We start from the raw sequence: 22139 nt of genomic DNA on the forward strand, positions 1-22139 counted from the left end.
GCAAAAGAAAACAAAATAAGAGACTTTCAGGTTGTTGGCAAAAATAGAAATAAAATACCGGTTTTCAAACATCGGTTTAAAAAATAGGTTTGCATGTTGATACCTGGTTCTGCTGATACAGAGAAGCTGGACTGTTGGGTCCAAAGAAATATTTTTTATTAAGGTATTTGTTTTTAATGTATATAGATTTTGCCTCCCTTTGATTTCGATCTCTGTAAGTTATTCTCCGGAGCTGCTCAATGTCTGTCCAGCACATAAGATCCATGCTAAAATGAAAACAAAAACAACGTATAGGTCTTCATATTTATTTCTCTAAATTCCAGCAAACACCCGATTGTTGTTTTGACAGAACTTAGAAAGTGGCTGTCTTGACTAGTTGCATTAGATCATGGAAATAATGAACCCAATATTCTATCTCTGATTCCTTTCTAGGCTAGTTAGCTTGACTCTATTATACTCCTAATCCTGGCTAAATATATGAATGATGACAAAGGAATATTAGGATCAGAAAAAAAAATCTATCACCATTATTGGTGGGATCTCAGAGTTCTTTCATTAATTTCATCAATTTCAAAAATAAGAAAATTTCCACATATGTCATGTCATTTGACAAAAGGTCAGATTTAGAATAATCCTCATCTTAATGGGTACCAAAAAATAGAAAGCATAAATAAGGGCCAGGCACAGTGGCTCACGCCTGTAATCCCAGCACTTTTGGAGGCCGAGGTGGGTGGCAGGCAGATCACTTTAATTCAGGAGTTTGAGACCAGCCTGACCAACATGGCAAAATCCCATCTCTACTAAAAATACAAAAATTAGCTGGACGTGGTGGCATATGCCTGTAATCCCAGCTACTGCAGAGGCTGAGGCATGCGAAACACCTGAACCCGGGAGACGGAGGCTGCAGTGAGCTGGGATCATGCCACTTCAGCCTCCGTGACAGAGTTAGACCCTGTCTCAAAAAAGAAAAAAAAAAAAAAAAAGAATAAGACCTACTATTTGATAGCACAATAGGATGACTATAGTCAATAATAACTTAATTGTACAATTTAAAATAACTTAAAGTATAACTAGATTGTTTGTAACTCAAAGGATAAATGCTTGAGGGAATGGACACCCCATTCTCCATGATGCGCTTATTTCACACTGCATGCCTGTATCAGAACATCTCATGTACCCCATAAATATATACACGTACTATGTAGCCACAAAAATTTAAAAAATTAACAGATGAAAAACAAAAAGATAGAAAAATCCTCATTACAATGAAGGGAAACCATATACAGTGAAATTTGGCTCTCAGATCTAATCAGTTTCTGTTAACTAGGGAGAATATTAAAAAGAAAAATATATTCAATACTTCAGTTTATATTAGATAAATATGTTATAAGGTTCCAAGATTCTGGGTAAAACTACAATGTTTCATTTATATATCAGTTAATAAAAATTATAAAATATTATAATTTCAATATCTCAATGAAATATAAAAAGGACATTTTCCAGAAATAGTAATTAAAATACCAGTCTAGAGAAATGTAAAACAAATAAACAGTAGAAAAGAGAAAAAATAAAGCACATTGGTATTTTAACTTAGCCAATGCTAAAAGTATCAACATTATGTAACCACTTAGAAGAACTATGTGGAGGTTGCTACAATCAAAATGTACTCCATCTTTAAAAAGTTACCTATACAGATTTCAGATGATCATGTTTGTCAGTTTTTATTGCCATGGGTAAAATCTGTTATAGCACCAAATCACTTTTATAATATGTTGAATCAAAACTAGTAGCTTAGAAAAATGTTTTCAGTGAGAAATATATGGTTATGTCCCTTACCTTGAAGAATGAGTCTCGAGAAACTGACGGAAATGTTCAAACTCCAGTTTGTTATTAAGCAGATCACTAAACTTAAAATGTTTGTATTCTGCAGGAACATTATCCCAATATTCTGTTCGTTTAGAGACATTAGAGAGTGATAAAATGCCACTTCCAATTTCACAAGTGGTATCCTGGTGAAACAGTACTTTTCAGAAAAAAAATCTTAAACACAACAAATTGTTTACAATTTTAAGTAGAGAAACTGAAAGAAAAATTAACCATTCGGCCAAGGCCATTTAACAATTCAATGGCAGAAGTGGGTAAAGACTAGAATCTTGTAAAGAATCTGGTTCAGATTCTAACAATCTGGATAAAGAATCTGGTTCAGATTCTAACGTATCAAATTCTGTTCTGTTTATTTTCATTCCATTCCCTTCTTTTCATAAATATTTAGTAAATATTTACTACACAAAGCACTTGCTTGTAAATTAACCTTAATATATTTTTCTAAGTACAGAAGTAACATGCCTTTTGTAATAAGAAAATAAAAATCATACATAATACTACCATTCAAAGATAACCACCATTAACATTTTTTAATACAGCCTTCCAGTCTTACTTATGTATATACATGTAGTTTATAAAAAATGAAGAAAAGTATAACAATACAAAATAAAAATAAAAATTAAAAATTAAAAGTGAAGATTAGATACTATGATGGTTGCATAGTTCAGCAGATTGAATTCATGAAGAGATTTACAATGTCTGATGTAGTTTTAAAATATAAAGATAGGATTATGCACCTATTTATAGTTTTGTGACCTGGTTCTTTTTCTTAACAATGTTGATCATAAACATAAGACATTCTTTTATAACATAATATTTAAAAGTTATAGAGTAATACAAGTTACTTATCTAATAATACATCCTTCAAATATAATATTAAAATATAAATATAATCACCATATAGAAGTTAATTTTTAGATAATTTTATGACATCTGATGTTTTGTGAACAGTTTATAAGAACGAAAGGGCAAAGGGGAAAAGAGGCTTATTCTTTGAAAGGCCCTTCCTTATACAATTCCTTACATAACTAATTCATCTCCCTATTTGTTTTTATAAAGGATCCATGAGATAAGCTACCAATGTTTTAAAAATTAATTTTCCTTATGTAGAAGGAGTGTGGATAGTGTTATAAAGTTTAGTTCATAGAGTTTACAATACAACCTTATATCATGCTACCTTTATGGATTTTTATGTATCCTTTGCAAGATAGTATTAGTGTATCAAATAGATAACTTCTGGATAAGAATAAAAATTTCAGATAGGCACAAAGAAGAAAGTTTTAAAAAAATCACCTGCAACCTTACCACTCAGAGTTATCTTTAATATTTTGGTGAGTGTCTTTTCAGATATTTCTTTTTATACATATGGATACATGCAGAAACACATATATAATTTTACATAAACAGGATCATACCATACTAGTGTTTCTGTTACAAAAATTTTAATACATCTTAAACATTTTCCAGGTCAATTAACTGTCATTTTTATGTAGATGCATAAATTTAATTTTATGGCTTTAAGGATTTATTATGTTTACTTAGCCAATCCAAAAGATGCAACTTTATGAATCAAAGTAACACTTTAATACCCTAGTCAATCCTATGATCTTTTTACCATCTTCCTAAATTCCTTCCCATATTTTTTCTTTATTGATTTCCCTATTGCTGTCACACAACAGTTTCTTTTCTGTTTAGAAAACTTAATTTAACTCCTTTGTAACCTGACAACAAATAGAAAGAGCAGCTGCCATATAGAAAATAACTGATAACATTCAAAGGAATATAACACAGTTGAAGGCTCCAATGTCTAGTCTTAGCCAAGGCAAACGAGTGGCCTGGTTCCCTGTCAAATACCTCATCTGCTTTGTTTTTCTGGCTCCCTTGTCAAATATGTCAATAAGAGGTAACACCTGTCAAATGCAGCATGCTAGGCAAAGGAACAGCAGAAAAATGAAACTGCCTATCCCCTACTCTATAATACATGATCTCCTCACTCTACAGTCTACCCCTGCCCAATACATAAAGTGGTAACCCTCTCCAGGATAAAAAGTTTGTTTTTGTAAGTGGAAGGTTGCCTTACCCCAGCTTTCTTGGAAAGTGTCTCTTTATGCAAAGCCTGTAGCTTTCTGAAGTATGTGGAGTCTAACTGTCGAGTTTCTTCCACCAGCTCCACCTAAAATAAATAAATAAAGCTTATGACATCAAGAGAATGTATAATTTGCTAGTAACAGTGGGCTGAAAAACAAATACAGTTGGCAATAAAGCAAATTATTTTCAAAGCAAAAGCAGAAAGATAACATAGTTTAAAAGATTAGCTATAGCAGGGTCACACTTCAAAAGGATGCAATACAAAATGCATACATTTCTATGTAATGATATAGTGCCACCAAAGATCATTCCTGCTTTCTGGAGGAATGTAAACTTACAAACAATGCAAATATATTGGTCACATTTCCAACTTTTATTCAATATAACATGATAATAGTCATGACAGCAGATGCCACTAGCTTTAGGAACCAAATAATTCACAGAAACAAGAAACGACCAGACTCCATGTTGTCATTAGTATGTGAGCAAAGGCTTTAAGTAGTAAAGCTGTAGTAAGAGGGGAGACCACCAATCATCAAATAAAACCTCATAGCAGCTTGTCTTCAGAGTTTGTAACGTACTGTTTCATATAGTCAGAAGAACAAGATCATTTTCTATTTCTCTACTGCAGGGGAAAACCAGCTTGACTGAAGAGCTGCCTGAGAACTTTCTGTATTTAATAGCTAGCTTTGGTAGTCTGCTGCGTTATTCTTTTTGGGAAAGAGTCTACAGAATACAGTCAGCTGGGCTTTTAGATAAGTCCTCATACTTCTAGAAGGAAGTTTCTAGAATTAAGAGAGATTTATTTTTCCTCCTACTAAAAACAGTACAATTTCTTTCATCCATTTTATAAGAATCACGACTAATGCTGAAACTTTTTGATTTAGGGAAGTTAGTTATAATTCCAAACCTTTTTTTTTGAAACCATTGCATCCTCTATGGCATACAGTATATTTAAAATAATGACTGGAAAGAATTGTTTTAAACTTCATCTGATATCCAAATTTTCCTACTGTAATAAATGCATTTTTGTAATACAAAGGATGCTATGCTAATTTTTCAGGACAAAGAGAAATCTAATTATTTTGGTCATTGAACTTAGTAAACCATAACAGTTGTTTCAGTCACGATCCAATAAGGTAACTCTATCCAAGGTGTTTTGGTATTAATTTTGTATGACAATCTAAGAAGTTGTTGAGGAGATATGAACAAAGAATAACAATGCAAAGGCAGCAGAGTTCCACCTGAAATGACCTCAGGTACACAGTACATGCATTAACTTAATATAAAAAGTATAGATAGATGGTTTTAATTTGTGATTCAAAATAAATATTTAAATAAATGGCCTTCACCCATTAATAAAATAGTGAAAATACTCAAGCATTGAGGCTTAAAACGACCTCTTTCAGGATGACAAAAGACGTGTTGAAACTTGTATCCAGTCAAGCAGTCTGACCTGATGAACACTGGGGGTACTTTAAAATAGAAGTACCAAAGTCAGAGGATCTACTTTCCACAATACATATGAAACGTTTATGTTTTCCATGCATGTGATAGTAACTGAAACTCATCTAGCATAAAATGAAATAGGTGTTTCTGTTCATCAAAATTAAGGCTACTGCTGAAAAGTAGCAAGAAAGGCATATTTACTTATTCACAGGAAACCAAAACTCAGATTTCTCTATTCTGACATACTTGTACGGAGAGCAAAAAATGACATAAAGTCTTTCATTAGGTAACAATAAGAAAACTGGCAAAAAACAAAACAAAACAAACAAACAAACAAAAAAACAAGTGATGCCACTGCACTCCAGCCTGGGCAACAGAGCGAGACTCCATCTCAAAAAAATAAAAAAAAATTTAAAAATCAAGTGGGTAAATACTTTCCCTGCCCAAATTTTGAGGCTACCCAAATCTTAGCTCTAAATCTTAGGGCCACATGAGACCTTTTCCAGTTTTTCTCTTGTGAGTTAACAATGCTGCTTATCGTTGGCAGTAAATCTAACGGTTTTTTTAGTTTTAGTTTTAGTTTTTATTTATTTATTTTTTTTAGACCAAGTTTTGCTCTTGGCGTCCAGGCTAGAGTGCAATGATGTGATCTTGGCTCACTGCATCCTCCGCCTCCCAGGTTCAAGCAATTCTCCTGCCTCAGACTCCCACGTAGCTGGGATTACAGGCACCCGCCACCACACCCAGCTAATTTTTGTATTTTTAGTAGAGACAGGTTTTCACCACGTTGGCTAGGCTGGTCTTGAACTCCTGACCTCAGGTGATCCACCCGCCTTCGCCTCCCAAAGTGCTGGGATTACAGGTGTGAGTATTGTAGTAAACCTGAATGGTTTCACACTCAATTTATCAGTGGCACAGTACCTTTTTATAAGCAATTTGGTCCGATTTTACCATCTTTGTCCATGGTTCAAGAAGGAGGAGAAGGATATATTCCTCTGCTGTGTCAAAAAGGTCTTCAAATGGTGGCTGTATTTTCATATAAATTTCTTTTTTCTTTTCCTGTTGGAGTCCAATGTCAAGAGTGGCAGAAGGAGCAACGTATGTGGCAAAAAGATACTGAAGGAGAAGAGGGAAGAAGGGAAAGGATGTTGAGAGAAGCCACAATGGTTAGCAGATACCTCAGCATAGGCATTTTTTAAAAACTAAGAGAAGGCAAATAAGCCAACGTGATATTTTTCTTGAAAATATGGGTAGAACTACTTAACACGAAGCAATGCATCTATTTGAAAGACTTTGTTTTTCCTTTTGTTTTCCAATTTCTTCATCAGTAATTAGTCAATTTTTCTCAGATTACAAAAATCTGAGGAAGCACTAAGTATTATTACGATAAATTTGAGTTTATGTGCCTCTTTTCTTCCTTTATGTTCACAACATTTCTAACACATTTGTGTTACTTTCCAAAGTGGCTTGAAATACTTTTTTTTGGAAACAGGAGGCAAGAATACACTAGGACTGAAAAGCTGGCTATTAGTCTTTTGGAGAAACAACAGACTACCTGTCCTACCAAACTGAGCTGCAGAGTTCTTAAGACTGTTGCTAATTATCCCTTTCTGCCATTAAGTCTTTCCATCTGGTATCCAATGCTGTGGAAGACAAAAGCATAAGAGTGAATGGAGGCCAGGTGCAGTGGCTCACGCCTGTAATCCCAGCACTTTGGGAGGCCGAGGCGAGTGAATCACTTGAGGTCAGGAGGTCAAGGCCAGCCTGGCCAATATGGTGAACCGCCCCCTCCACCCCCCGTCGCTACTAAAAATACAAGAAGTAGCCAGGTGTGGTGGTGCACACCTGTAATCACAGTTACTCAGGAGGCTGAGGCAGTAGTAATTGCTTGAACCCGGGTGGCAGAGATTGCAGTGAGCCAAGATCAAGATCATGCCACTGCACTCCAGCCTGCGTGACAAAGTGAAACTCCATCTCAAAAAAAAAAAGTGAATGGAAAGATATACATAGAACCTCCAGCAAACCTGCCACAAATATCTGTTCCATTCTCTAATTGTCCTGTCTCTCAATAATAGTTACATATATCTGAGAAGCAATTTAATAACATTGTGTTTAAAAAATGTTTGCACACTGGACATTTTAAATCAAGTTTTACTAACAATCTCTAGTTAATTTGTACTTTATGTCAATTTTATTTCACAATACTTAGAATTTGAACCTGATAATATCTAGACCAACTCGGAACAGACAGATACAGATATGAGTTTGTACCAAACAGCAATAGTCTTATTTAAAATAATCTTTTAAAAGAGGTAAAGGGTCCATGTTAACAACACAAGCATTTACTGAGTACTCCATCTACTGCATCTTAGACACTTGGCTAGGTGCTATGTATGCAAAGATTAAATAAGAGTCAATGCCTATTCTGAAGAAGCCAATTTGGTGGTGACATGGAGATGAATATCAATGGTTATAACAGGATGAAAAGTGCTATAAGAGAGGTATGTATTATAAATAAGATCTTCAATGATCTTTTAAGCTCGTCTCCCATTAATCATCTTTAAAATTTTACATTCAAATACAAATTTTCTATAATTTCCCTAAGTCTTGCTGTTTTGCCATTTCATACCATTACACATATTGTTCCTTCCATCTTGGATGGCTACACTACCCCACATACCTTGTCTGCTTGATAAACTAATTTAGAGTTTAAAACCAAACATGAGGCCGGGCACAGTGACTCACACCTGTAATCCCAGCACTTTGGGAGGCCGAGGCAGGCAGATCACGAGGTCAAGAGATCGAGACCATCCTGGCCAACATGATGAAACCCCATCTCTACCAAAAATACAAAAATTAGCTGGGCATGGTGGTGCGCACCTGTAGTCCCAGCTACTCAGGAGGCTGAGGCAAGAAAATCGTTTGAACCCAGGAGGTGGAGGTTGCAATGAACCAAGATCATGTCCCTGCACTCCAGCCTGACGACAGAGTGAGACTTCCTCTAAAAAAATTAAAAACCAACGTTGATTTCTCCTCCTTTTAGGAAGTTTCACTCACATTCTCCCCCAATAATCACACTTTCTGCTGCTATGCCTATCACTCTATAATGCAGTTATGTATTTATGTGTCTTCTCTTCCAGACTGAGATCCTTGAAGGCAAAGACTGTAGCTTATTCACTGGTGTATCTCCAGTTCCTAGAACTGTTCTTGGCAGACAGTAGATGCCATAAACATTTATTAAAATTTCCAAATCCCTAGAAAAGACTCATTTATGTATTGGACTAGGGAAGGAAATAATTCTAGAAACTCTTCAGAGAGAAGATAATTCTTTTTTTTTTTTTTTTTTTTAAGAGATGGGGTCTTGCTATGTTGCTCAGGCTGATCTCAAACTCCTGGGCTCAAGCAATCTGCCCACCTTGACATCCCAAAGTGCTGGAATTAACAGGTGTGAACCACCATGCCTGCCCTCCAGAAGATAATTGTTAAGCTAAATCTCTAAAGATAAGTTGGAGTCAATAATCAGACAATAGAGGAGGGTTGATGAAAGATGGCCCAAGCAGAAGCAAAACACAGGTCAATGCATGGAGGCCTATGGGAGCTTTAAAACCTATGGAGAGATTTTAGGTTTCAAGTAGATAACACTGGCTAAAGGAAAGAGGTGAATAAGAGAAGATACTTTAAAGGGAGGCAGAAACCAGAGCATGAATATGATCTCTTATCCTTTGTTAAGGAATTTGAATTTTTACCTAAAGATATAATGGGGAATCTTGTAAGGATTTTAACTGAGCAGTGACACTATTGGATACGATAGTTTGAGTAAGATCAATATTTGAAGCAGTTTGGAAGTTATTTCAATAGATAGACAAGAAATTACATGCCACCTTCACCTCTTGCTTGCTTTTTTGCAATAGTCTCTTAACTAGTTTTCCCAGACTACTCTTTGCTTTCTCACAGTCTATTCTTACCACAGCAGACAGAAAAATCCTTTTGTGCAGCACTCCTCTGCTCACACTCTCTAGTAGCTTCCCATCTCACACATAATAAAAGTCAAAATTCTTATAATTACCTATAAATGGAGTTTTTGGAAGTCTTGCAATGATTAGGAGACAAGGATTATAGTTCAGGACCTGTCAGTGGGGAAGTCCCTGTAAACATCCTAAGCTCTCAAAACACGCTGAGAGCAGGAATGGACTAGATATTGACTCCAGTCTCAAGTTTTTAATGTGCCAAAAGAAAATAACTGCCAACCTATAATTCTATGTCTAGCAAAAACACCTTTCCAAAATAAAAACAAAATAGATGTTATAAATCAACAGACAAAAACAGAAACTTCATCACCAGAAGACCTGTCCTAAATGAAATATTAAATGGAGACTCTAGAGGTGAAATATTAAATGGAGGCTCTAGACAAAAGCAGGATGGACTAGAAAACAATGGAAAGTACAAATATATGGGTAAATATCAATAAATATTTATTGCAAAATAAAATAATAATAATGAATAAAGTCAGAAGAAATAGTAAAAGAGCCTGAGAAACAGAAGTCAGAGAGATAAGAGGTAAACCAAGTCAGAGTAATGCTGCAGAAGCCAAATGAAGAGTTAGCTTAAAGATAGGAGACAGCAATAAATGGTGTTAAGAATATAAATTATACACACACACACACACACACACACACACACACACACACACACATATAGACATTAAAGCAACAAAAGAATCAAAGGTGCTGGTTAAAGTGCAATTGAAATGATCTACTGTGAGGTCCATGACACGTAGGAAAGCAAACAAGGTCAAAATCAGGGTAGTGATACAGTAATTTGCAGGGTAGAGTATCAAAGAACCAGTGATTAAGATAAGGGAGAAGGGCATGTGGAGTAGTTAAAAGAGAATACTAAAGTTCAGAATATAATAGGCATTCAATAGATATTTGCTGAGTATATAAATGGGAGATGAGTGGCTTTAAGCGAAACAGTGATTTGAAAGGGAAATTTCACAGGTCAAGAATTTAAAGCTGGCAGGGTGTGGTAGCTGATTCTCATAATCTCAGCACTTTGGGAGGCCAAGGTGGGAGAAACATTTGAGGCCAGGAGTTCGAGATTACAGTGAAATATGATGGTGCCATCATACTCCAGACTGGGTGACAAGAGTGAGGAGAGAGACAGAGAGAGAGACAGTGAGAGAGAGAGAAAGAAAGGAAAGAAACAGAGAGAGAGAGTTTTCTAAAGTAAACTAATAAAAATAATGTCTTAGGTAAATTATGAAACTAAAGATTAAAATTATCAAATTAACAACATTTAAAAATGTAGGATTTGCTCCAATAATTCCAAATTCACTTCAAAGAAAAGAAAATTTAACAGCCTAAATTACTTACACTAAAAATCAGTAGTCAGGCTAAATTAGGGCAGAAATACTTTTTTTAAATATTTTTTTTCTTTTACAGTTCAAAACTATAGTTTAAAAAGATCTGATGTGCTACATATCAAATTCTCATATGTTGAGCATTCTGGTTAGTACAAGAAAAGTTCTCATATAGAAATCAGGATAACGCCTTTGATTTTTTTTTTTTTTTTTTTTTGAGACGGAGTCTCGCTTTATCGCCCAGGCTGGAGTGCAGTGGTGTGATCTCGGCTCACTGCAAGCTCTGCCTCTTGGGTTCATGCCATTCTCCTGCCTCAGCCTCCCAAGTAGCTGGGACTACAGGTGCCCACCAACATGCTTGGCTAATTTTTTCTATTTTTAGTAGAGATGGGGTTTCACCATGTTAGCCAGGATGGTCTCTATCTCCTGACCTTGTGATCTGTCTACCTTGGCCTCCCAAAGTGCTGGGATTACAGGCGTGAGCCATCGCACCTGACCTGATTTCTTTTTTTAAATGAGAACAGAGAAGAGGGTAAAAGTAGGAAAGAAGTTGAAATGGTGGCTAGGACAACAATGACAGCTGTTAGGATGGTCAGCCTCTGGTGGACGCCTAAATCTACTTCCCTTCTCTTTTACTCTGTCTTGCCTTTACTCTTTCTGTTTTATCTTTAAGATTTAGTGCTAACCTCAATTCCAAGAGATCATCTATGTGTGATTTAGATAGTCTAGTACTGTATCTATACTATGGTGGACACTTCTTGATGCACTGTTGAAGCCAAGTTTCTGTATATGATTGTATCCAACTGCCTTGGGCTTTTACCTTCTTAAAGTTTGCTTTATGATTTTCTTCAAGGTAAGTTTGTCTTTATTTTACCACTTACCATATTAATAGAACAACTTTCTCTCTCTGACCATAATTTTCATCTATTTGTATCTCTCACCAAGCTTTTCTTCACCTTCAGCACAATCTAAATAAATATGTCCTCTAAGTAAATCATGCACCAGCTGCTTTTACTTTCTTAGACAATTGGGACTGAGAACTGTCCATTATTTCAACTATACTCTTACCAACATCCCTATTTCCTCCCCACTCTACCCTCAAGTTCCATCATGACTGACTCCATTATAAATAAAATTCAAAAAAACTTAGCTGCAATCAAAAAGTTTGTTACATTTTTGCTTATTTCTAATCAATGCCATTTCCCATTTTAAAACTGCCATCCTATTTAATGCTCCCAACTGTACTCTTACACTTCTTCACTTTCAGTAGACTTTATCTTCCACGTAACTGGGAAAAACCACTGGTATAAATGCCCTCAACTTTCCTCTCAAGAGCTCTCTTCTAAATCTTTTTGTTTCTCTGATGTCTCAAAGGAAGACGTCTTTCCAATCCTAAGGCATTCAGGTGCACTCGACCATGTTCCTCCAGAGCCTGCAACACCAGCTATTTCCTTAGTGCCTTGTTTCTTTAATCTACCTCTCCATTGATTCCATTTGCTTCTTTATGCTACAAAGTTGTTGAAATCTAGTGCCTTTCTCATTCTAAAATGTTTTTCCTGACTCTGTTTTACTCCCTACTTCTTACCCTACTTCTTTCTTCCCTTTCTCTACAAGTCTCCATAGTCACTCCTCAATCTATGGAAGTCTGGCTTCCATGCCAATGACAATGATCTCAAAGATCACTAAAAACCACCTAATCGCCAATTCAATAGCTTCTTTCCTTAATCTTCATTCAACCTGATCCCTTATGCAGCTTTAATACTGCATAATATAATTATCTCCTCTCTCCTTTACTCTCTTTCCTCTGACTTCGCCAACCCTTTCTCTTGATTCTCTCCCTGCCAATTTCTGCTGCTTCTCAGGCTCTTTGCTGATTCCTTTTCCTCCATTCCTCCCTTAAAAGATGACACTTACTCAAGTTCCATGCTCAATTACACCTTCTCAGTTCATGCCCCTACAGTTTCTCACAGGAGGCAAGCACTCCCTCACAGGAGTTTTGTACTCCGCACTCTATCGCTTCTATGCTCTCTACCCTCATCTTCTTTTCGCCTTTCACTGAGGTTCTATTCATCCTAAAGACTCAGCTTCCATGGCTCCTGAAGTCTGGCTTAAGAATCCTTCCTGTGTGTTCCCATGGACCCTGTACTTTTATGTTTTTCCCACTGGACCCTACACTCTACAAAGAGACTGTGTCTACTTTGTTTATTACTGTATCCCTAGCATCTGGCATAATGTGAAATTTAGAATAAGTAGATGAATGAAAGACTTCACCTAGCTCCAAAAATTTAACAGTCAATCAATGTGGAAGAACTCCATATACTAATGCTAATAGCTTTACACCAGATTTCTTTCCTGAACTCAAAACCTTTGCTTTTAGCAGCCTACTTGTTATAGCCACATGAATATCTTCCAGACCCTCAAGGACTCAATATAGAAAACTATCCCTTCCTAACTTCTGAAGCCTCTCCCTTCCTCCTGTGTTTCCAGGTTTCTTTTCTTTTTTTTCTTTTCTTTTCTTTCTTCTTGAGATGGAATCTTCCTCTGTCACCCAGGCTGGAGTGCAGTGGTGTGATCTCAGCTCACTGCAACCTCTGCCTGCCAGGTTCAAGTGATTCTTGTGTGTCAGCCTCCTGAGGAGCTGGGACTACAGGCACGCACCACCACCCAGGCTAATTTTTGTATTTTCAGTAGAGACAGGGTTTCACCATGTTGGCCAGGCTAGTCTTGAACTCCTGATCTCAAGTAATCTGGCTGCCTTGGCCTCCCAAAGTTCTGGGATTACAAGCGTGAGCCACCATGCCTGGCCTCCAGTTTTCATTAATAATACCCATTTATAGTACAATTTTTGACTCTTCCCTGCGCTCCCCTTTTTTATTCTCAAATGCAAATCCTATGACTTTAATCTCTCCAATGAAACAAGGAGAAACTAACAAAAACAAATATAAAAATATCAGGAGGAAATAAGTAGCATCACTTCCATCTCAAGAAACATCATAAAACTCAGTTTTCTGACCAAGCAAGGCCAGACCTTTCCCAGGTTAGTGTCTGCTACCTTTCTTCCTGACCTCACACTCATATTTCGCCCTAGTCATAGGGGTTCATGCATATTATTTAGCTACATAGTCTGCAGCCTCTAGGATCTATATCACTGGGACAGTCATGTGTCCCTACTCTAGTCTAAGCCTACTGTCTTTGCATAATTATTAACAGTTTAATTCTCAAAAGCATCTGGGTTTAGATGATAACTTATATGGTTCCTCCATATTTAATTGTCATCAGTTAAATTCTGAAGTTTCTCTAAAACAAGACTCCTAGAAACACTTGACACATATTTAAAGCTGAAAATAAAGCAAAGAAAAGCAGAAGATGTTCCATGATAAGAAACAGACATTTGTCTAATTCTCAACCATATTAATTGAATAGCTATTCTCAAATGCCAAAATCTCAAACCAGAAATATGTAATTTAGAACTTGGGTTGACACTTCACAGACTTTCCTGTTAAAAATAACCAAACTAGAGAGGGGAGGGGAAGAAAAAAGAAATGAACTAAATGATTGCACCTGAATGTAGGTATTAATTTGCCCTCCCACTTTTTATTTTTTTGCTTCCTCACCACGTTTATTGAATTATTGTCACCCAAACAATTTCTCTTTGTTCAAGAGTATCAACCCCCCATCTGACAACCAGCATAATCCTTAAAAATAATACGCTCTCCTGCTGGGCGAGGTGGCTCACGCCTGTAATCCCGGCACTTTGGGAGGCCGAGGCAGGCAGATCACGAGGTCAGGAGATTAAGACCATCCCACCTAACACAGTGAAACCCTGCCTCTACTAAAAATACAAAAAAGTAGCTGGGCATGGTGGTGGGCGCCTATAGTCCCAGCTACTCGGGAGGCTGAGGCAGGAGAATGGCATGAACCCAGGAGGCAGAGCTTGCAGTGAGCCAAGATCGGGCCACTGCATTCCAGCCTGGACGACAGAGCTAGACTTGGTCTCAAAAAAAAAAAAAAAAAAAAAAAGAAGAAGAAGAAGAAGAAGAAGAATACACTCTCCCTACATCCCTGATTCCTTACCAGTCTTTTTTTTTTTTTTTTTTAAACAGGGGCTTGCTCTGTCACCTACGCTGAAGGGCAGTGGCCTGATCTCCGCTCACTGCAACCTCTGCCTCCTGGGCTCAAGCAATCCTTTTGTCAACGTTCATCACCATGCTCCACTAATTTTTTTAAAATGTTTTGTAGAGACAAGGTCTCATTATATTGCCCAGGCTGGTCTCAAACTCCTAGGCTCAAGTGATCCTTCCCTCTTGGCCTCCCAAAGTACTGGGATTACAAGCATGAGCCACTATGCCCAGTCCTTTATTGAAAAATCACAGAACTGGAAGCATTAAAAAGGGGCTTGTGAGGTCATCCAATCCATGGCATCCCAAGCCTACACTACACACATTTATTGTCTTTTGTTGAAGTTGTCTCCGCTGTTCCTCACCTCTCCAGGATGGTAGAGACACATGCGGTTAAACGAGTAAGGATGAGAAAAGTGAATTCGGTTTGTCAATTCTTTATTAGCCCAAACAGTAAAATTATTGTACATTTAAACTGAATTATGATACTAAAATCTGAATATGTCTTTCTAATAATCCAAGGCAATCTATAAGTGGATAACTAACTTATAGATTGTTATAATCTATAAGTTATAGATTATAGATAACTAACTTATAGATTGTTATAATCTATAAGTGGGTAACTGAGTATATATATATTTAGTAAATAAAAGATATTGTAATTGTATATCTAAAACAAAAGTTTAAAAAGCTAAACAACACACTTAAAATCTTTATAAAGATGATAAAATCATTTTAAGTTGATATAAATTGACTTTAAGATGAAACATAAAGATTATGCTTTTTGATATGTAAATCATATAGCTTGATTATGGGTTAGAAACATTGTTTAAATATCCAAATCATTTGCTTTTTTTACTGGCCACCCAGTTCTTCCTTTCTAGCCACAGAGTAAATAACAACGCAGCTCATGTTAGAGAAGAAACTGCTCCCTTCATATTCCAGTCAGCTACTCTGATTCACATTCAAGCAGAGATTCACTCACACACAGCTGTGGCCAACATGAGTCCAATTTAAACATTAACCTATGATGCTTTAACAACCCAGCAGGAAAGTTTTTGAGAAGGGATACAAGCACTGCCTGTCTGTGATCAAAGTGCCTGGCACTGCACACAACATGACTCTAAGCCTCATCTCTCCTGGAGACACTCAAAGGTTATGTAATCAGGAAATGCACAATGCACTGCTTGCCCTGCACCTCTCTACACCTGTGCCTGTGACTCACTTTCTTGGCATCTGTATCAAAAAAAAAAAGAAAAAATAGTAATGCCTGCCCCTAAAAAATCTTTTACAGTCTTGAAATTCTGGGAGTTAATTTTCTTGCCTAACTGAACTGTCAGTATTACCCGAGAGTTAACAAGACTAGCAAGAAAAAAAGATGTAGGATGGATACCATGAGACAGAAGAGCTGAACTGGAAAGCAGAAAAAAAAATGGAGAAAAAAATTAGGATAAATGAAGACACACACACACACACACACACAAAATAGCAGGGGAAGAAAAACCGTACTTTGATTAATGTTTTGCTTTCTAAATGGTGTTAAAATGAAGAACAATGTTTAATTTATTTTTAATACATATTAGTTTGCTGACATTACTGGGGGAAGAAGTGAACAAATATTCCTGTTTGCCTCTTCAAGGAAATCTCAGCTGCTTCATTAATTAGAGACAATATCCTCTATATAATACCTGCATTGTACTATTAATACATATGAGATAGCTCAAACGATTTAAAACATGACATTTCCCATTGAAATTTATATTTTTCCAACACTATGATATTTTTCATGCAAGATTTCCACACCACTTAATAGTTTTCAAAATCATTTTGAAATTATGTGTTAATAAGCATATTCTTGGATAGAAGTGAATCCCAATCTTCTTTCAAATGTATCAAAATGCATGCCAGGCTTACTTTTCCCATATTAATGTTTTCTTATTGAATGATAAGGTCTAGATAAACATACCTGAGAAATGAAAATTGTGTGTTTATTGAACTTATTCTTGTTTTTAACAATGTCAAAAGCAAAAAAATAAAAAAAAAAGGAAATATTTTCCACAATTGTCTGTACTATTTGGATTTCTCTTTGTATCAAAGGCTAAATGATGACAGCTATGGGATTAGATTCCAACTAGCATACTGTAGAAGCACCCAGCAAAGTATTCTCACTGTGCCAAAGGTGAGCACAGGCTTTGGGAAGACATCTTTTCCATAAATAGGGGCCATTTGATGAGCTACAGCTTGACACTTATCTGCGTTCCAATGAAAACAAGAACAATTTCTCTGCAGCCTTAAAAGGCAAAGTCAGAAATAATACCAAATGTTGTAACACATGTGTTGATTTGTTATGTTACATTTCAGCTGTTAGTTATGTTAATGGAACAGTTTCACATACTTCATTTTGATGTATTTATTTTAATGATCATGTGTATGTATCTTGCTACGATTGCCTGGTAACACTGATTACATGATGTTCTGCTGTCACCACCAGGCCAGGACTGGAAGTAAGAAACGTAAAACTTTGGAACTGTATGACTTAAAATGAGTCCCTCAGTACATGAAGAATAAAATGTATTCAAAACCTATATATTGTGAGATCTTAATACTAGTTGACAGCACATCTCGTAAAGCATATTACCAGATTAACTAAAATTGGTGACATTTTAAAAGTAGACTTCCAATATAGTATTCCAGAGATTAGGAGAAAACGTTCATGCTTCAGCATTTTGTATCACTAACAAGTTCATTTTTTTAGACCCATTACTTGACTACAAAAGTAAAGGAGGGAATTCTAATCATGTAATTAGTAAGGCAGCAGAAGGCATTTTAATATATATCTTTCACATTCTTCTAGTAATTTTCCAAGATGCTCACCAAGACAGTATACAAACTATAAAGCCAAAGTCATCTGCTGTCGCAAAAAAAATGTTCTTTCTTTCTTTTACTTTTTTTTTTTTTTTTAAGACGGAGTTTCACTCTTGTTGCCCAGGCTGGAGTGCAATGGTGCAATCTTGGCTCACCGCAACCTCCGCCTCCGATGTTCAAGCGATTCTCCTGCCTCAGCCTCCTGAGTAGCTGGAATTACAGGCACCTGCCACCATGTCCAGCTAATTTTGTATTTTTAGTAGCAACGAAGTTTCTCCATGTTGGTCAGGCTGGTCTCTAACTCCTGACCTCAGGTGATCTGCCCGCCTCGGCCTCCCAAAGTGCTGGGATTACAGGCATGAGCCACCGCTCCCAGCCGCAATTTTCTTCTACTTACCATCAGGTAGCACTAGGGTTCTGCCTGATGGACTGACAGCGTGGTATCAGCAAAGACTTAGCCAGCCCCTGGGAAAAAGAGATATTCCACAAAAGCCAAGGCACTATTTCATACACTCTAAAGACAAAAGAAGAAAAAGCCTTTGGCTACTGAAATATACAAAGCTTTTTTATAAGCTCCTTCATGAAGTTCACAGTAAACTGCAGGACCTGGTGATTCTGGAGGAGAGATGATGTGCCTTCTTTGGTAAGTGTGAGTGGTTCATAAGTAGTCTCCAAAAGGTGGAAGAAACTTTTTAAAGGTGAAGAGTCAGGGTCTCCAGCTGTAACATTAGAGAAAAAATGGAGAGGATTCACAGTGATGCTTTTCTTGTTATTACTTCTCTTCCTCCCTTATAAGCAATGGTCTACTGGAGCCAGCTTGTACCAGCTCACAAGAGCCGATTCATAAATATTCAGGAATTTTGTGAGTCAGTTGTTAAACTCTGTCATTACCAAAAATTAAATCACATAAACTTACAATTAAAGAAATTATGATTCAGTCCAGTCCAGAGGCCTCAGGAAAAAAAGAAGTTATATTAAAAACAAAAATAACGACTACTCAAAACTCATTATTTCCTGTTGATTTTACTGTTTTGCCATTAATATTACCCATGGTCTTGAGGTGTATCTGTATGGGGGAAATATTATATGATGGGGTGCTACTGCACATCTCTTCCCAACTCTGCATTCAGTGACGTCATGTTGGCAGCTTGAAATCATCCATGGTGAGAGTATTTATACCCAGAGATCAGCAAATGCTACAAATCGGAGCTGCTTTTTCCCCTAGAGATCTGGTTGTTGAACATTTGTCATCATAGCACTGATTATAAGGCAAATATACTTCTCTTCCTATCATGATCATTAAAGAAAGAGAAATAAAGTAGGAAAAAACAAATGACACCAGCTACTTCAAATATTTACTGGCAGCAAAGCTACATACCAGTATATACCAAGTCATACCAGATTATGCCAATTTATAACACAGTTTACTTACATACTCTGTTTAACAGACATCCATTTAAAAAATATATACAGTAAAGGCCCTGTTAATAGTTAAGAGTAAAGCTGAACCAGAAGAGGAGGGTCAACAGCTTTTCTTTAAAATTGTTTGTTTACATTCTGAGTAGTCCTTATTTAGAAAAGGTCAAAACTAAGTTTCAAGTATTACATTTATCTTCAGCCTGATAAATTAATCAGTTTAGTGGGCCTGATGAGAAAGTATTAGCTTGGCCTGATGAGAAAGTACAAAGAACATATTTGAAGAAGAAACATTAAAGCATTATGAGAAATAGAAATGGTACTAATGGATCTTGATTCAGTGTCTGGACCCCAAAGAAACCAAAATCACTTCACAGATCATCTTAAACACAACAGAACAGATGTCCACTAAACTGTAACAACAACAAAAAAACCATATTGCTGTAAGTGATGGCAAATAGCAAAGTAACATGGGATCTGCTCAACTGGGCTCAATAACTCTATGCTTGGAGTTCATACAAAGCAATGAGATGAACTGTACTCCCGGAAGCTAAGGGTGAAAAATGAAAAAAAGAGTCCCCAGAGGTGTTTATAAAAGAAATATAAATGCCGTGATACAGGATACTTTCAGAAATCACAAAATATTTACTTCAGCAAAAACAGAAGTCTGTTTTCATAACGATTCACAGCTCGAGCAGGCATAGGACATTATTATCTGAGTTCATATGAGGCAGAAAAAGAAAATAACAAGCAAGTTCAAGCAATCCAATCTTTTTTTCTGCAAAAGAGGAAAAAATGATGATTTCTAATGACCTCTCACATCCCACTAGGAGCTCAAAAACATTACTGAGGAGCTATGCCGAGAGGGAATAAATTACAGATGGAGCTTTCCACAGATGGATTTTCATGTGAAGGACCCTGGATTTTTCAACTAGGAATCTTAAAGATGGGATCTAAGGATTGCAACATCTTGATACCAAGAGGCAAACTACTTCAACACAAGATGGACTTGTACAAAAAAAGATAATGATGACAAACTAGAATTTTTGTCAATTGCTTAGACCCTACTAAAAAGAATTCAAAGCAAACGAGAGCCTAAGAAAATGCCAATAGGATAAAAAAGTAAAACAATTTGAATCGTTTGGGACAGAATAAAAAATCAGAAGGGGAAAATAGAACGTGTTAAGAAAAGATGAGAACAAACCAGGAACAAAAAAAGCTAGGCTTTTAAGATAGATTTGGGTCATTGCTTAAGACATTTTAAGCAAAATCAATTGAGTGCATGATGAAATAAAATAAACAAGCACATAGAAAAAAAAAGTTATTACTATATAGTTTAAGGCAACCTAAGGAACAAATAAAGGTTTTATTTTATAAATTTTTGGATTTGTATTTTAAAAAACCTTTCACTGACAAAAGCAAGATACACATTTAAACTAATGGAATTATTTAACTTCTATTAATAAATAATTTCTTGGAAATCAGTGAACCAAAAAAATTCTTTATTTCTTTATTTCTTTATTTTGAAATAGGGTCTCACTATGTCACCCAGGTTGGAGTAAAGTGGCACAGTCTCAGCTGACTGCAACCTCCACCTCCCAGGCTCAAGCCTAGCCTCCCGAGTAGCTGGGACTACAGGTGCACACCACCACACCAGGCTAATTTTTGTATTTTTTTGTAGAGATAGGGTTTTGCTATGCTGCCCAGGCTAGTCTCAAACTCCTGGGCTCAAGTGATCTACCTGCCTCGGCCTCCCAAAATGCTGAGATAAATAATTCAATTTAAAAAACATGATTATATTAAAATTTCTGGCTTGAGAAAAAAAAAAAACCTGTTTCACCAGTATAATAATCTATGCTAACAAAGCACACAAGACTGATACATGAAACCAGAGTATCAAGTGATTGCTTTACAATGAAAAATGAGAAAATCAACCATCATTAAGGTTGTAGGTCTATGTTTACCAGCACACAACCTTGGAAAACAAGTTTACATGGTCAGAATAAGTGAAGGTAACTGTATGAGCCCTGTGAATATTCCCTCCTTCAAGATCTATCAAGCTGACTAGATGCAAGGAGCAGACAGCTCAGGACAGCTCTTCAAGAGCATGTCAAGGTCTGCCTCTGAGACACTACACCTTCCGGGATGCCACTGCCAAACAATGTCTCTTCATGAGTGAGACGTTCTTTCTTTTTCTTTTTTAAGAGCTAGGGTCTCACTCTGTCACCCATGCCGGACTGCAGCTGGAGTACACTGGTACAATCATAGCTCACTGTAGCCTCCAATTCCTGGGCTCAAGTGATCTTCCTGTTTCAGCCTCCCAACTAGCTGGGACTACAAGCATGGACCACCATACCTGGCTAATTAAAAAATTTTTTTTGTAGAAATGGGGTCTCACTACGTTGTTCATGCTGATCTTGAACTCCTGGGGTCAAGTGATCTTCCCACCTCAGCCTCCCAAATGCTGGGATTACAGGTGTGAGCCACTGTTCCTGACTTGGAAAATTCTTTCTTTACATGTGCTGGCATCTTCATTACAAATCTTGCAGGCCTGTGAAGCCCTTCTGTCTCTAGACGGCTGCTCATATCTGTTCTGATTTATTACACATTCATTTCCTAGTTTAAATTGCAAAAAGCAACCATATTTTTAGGTTCCTTGGGTGAAGTGGGAGGGGACAGGGAGATTGCATTGCTGCTCCAATGCAATTTTTTAAGAGCTCCCATTTTTGTTGTTGTTTTTTGTATTTTTCCAAGAAACAGTCGCTCTGTTGCCCAGGCTGGAGTGCAGTGGCGCGATCTTGGCTCACTGCAACCTCCACCTCCCGGGTTCAAGCACTTCTCCTGCCTCAGCCCACCGAGTAGCTGGGATTACAGGTGCGTGCCACCACATCCGGCTAGTTTTTGTATTTTTAGTAGAGATAGGTTTCACTATGTTGGCCAAGCTGGTGTCGAACTCCTGA

General features: G+C 36.8%; 1 protein-coding gene and 1 non-coding gene across 20 annotated transcripts in view; one reads left to right on the forward strand and one right to left on the reverse strand.

Annotated features, from left to right (window-relative positions):
* The window catches only part of RGS22 (regulator of G protein signaling 22), a 152817-nt gene that overhangs the window by 43539 nt on the left and 87139 nt on the right, over positions 1-22139 (reverse strand). For 12 of the 19 annotated variants that reach the window (XM_073999206.1, XM_073999209.1, XM_015455078.4 and 9 more), the window contains 4 exons: positions 6343-6537; positions 3965-4057; positions 1837-2009; positions 104-266 (listed from right to left, as the gene is read on the reverse strand). In XM_073999206.1, coding sequence (XP_073855307.1) covers positions 104-266; positions 1837-2009; positions 3965-4057; positions 6343-6537 — 624 coding nt within the window. Of the gene's footprint in view, positions 1-103; positions 267-1836; positions 2010-3964; positions 4058-6342; positions 6538-15322; positions 18483-22139 lie in introns of those variants that run through there. The other 7 variants (XM_073999215.1, XM_073999213.1, XM_073999212.1 and 4 more) reach the window with 1 other exon arrangement.
* On the forward strand, positions 2528-2594 carry LOC123575401 (small nucleolar RNA SNORD77). Its single transcript, XR_006700692.1, has one exon. It is a non-coding gene; the product is annotated as a small nucleolar RNA SNORD77 (small nucleolar RNA).

The sequence above is a fragment of the Macaca fascicularis genome, chromosome 8 (assembly GCF_037993035.2).
Source record: "Macaca fascicularis isolate 582-1 chromosome 8, T2T-MFA8v1.1".
NCBI lineage: Eukaryota > Metazoa > Chordata > Mammalia > Primates > Cercopithecidae > Macaca > Macaca fascicularis.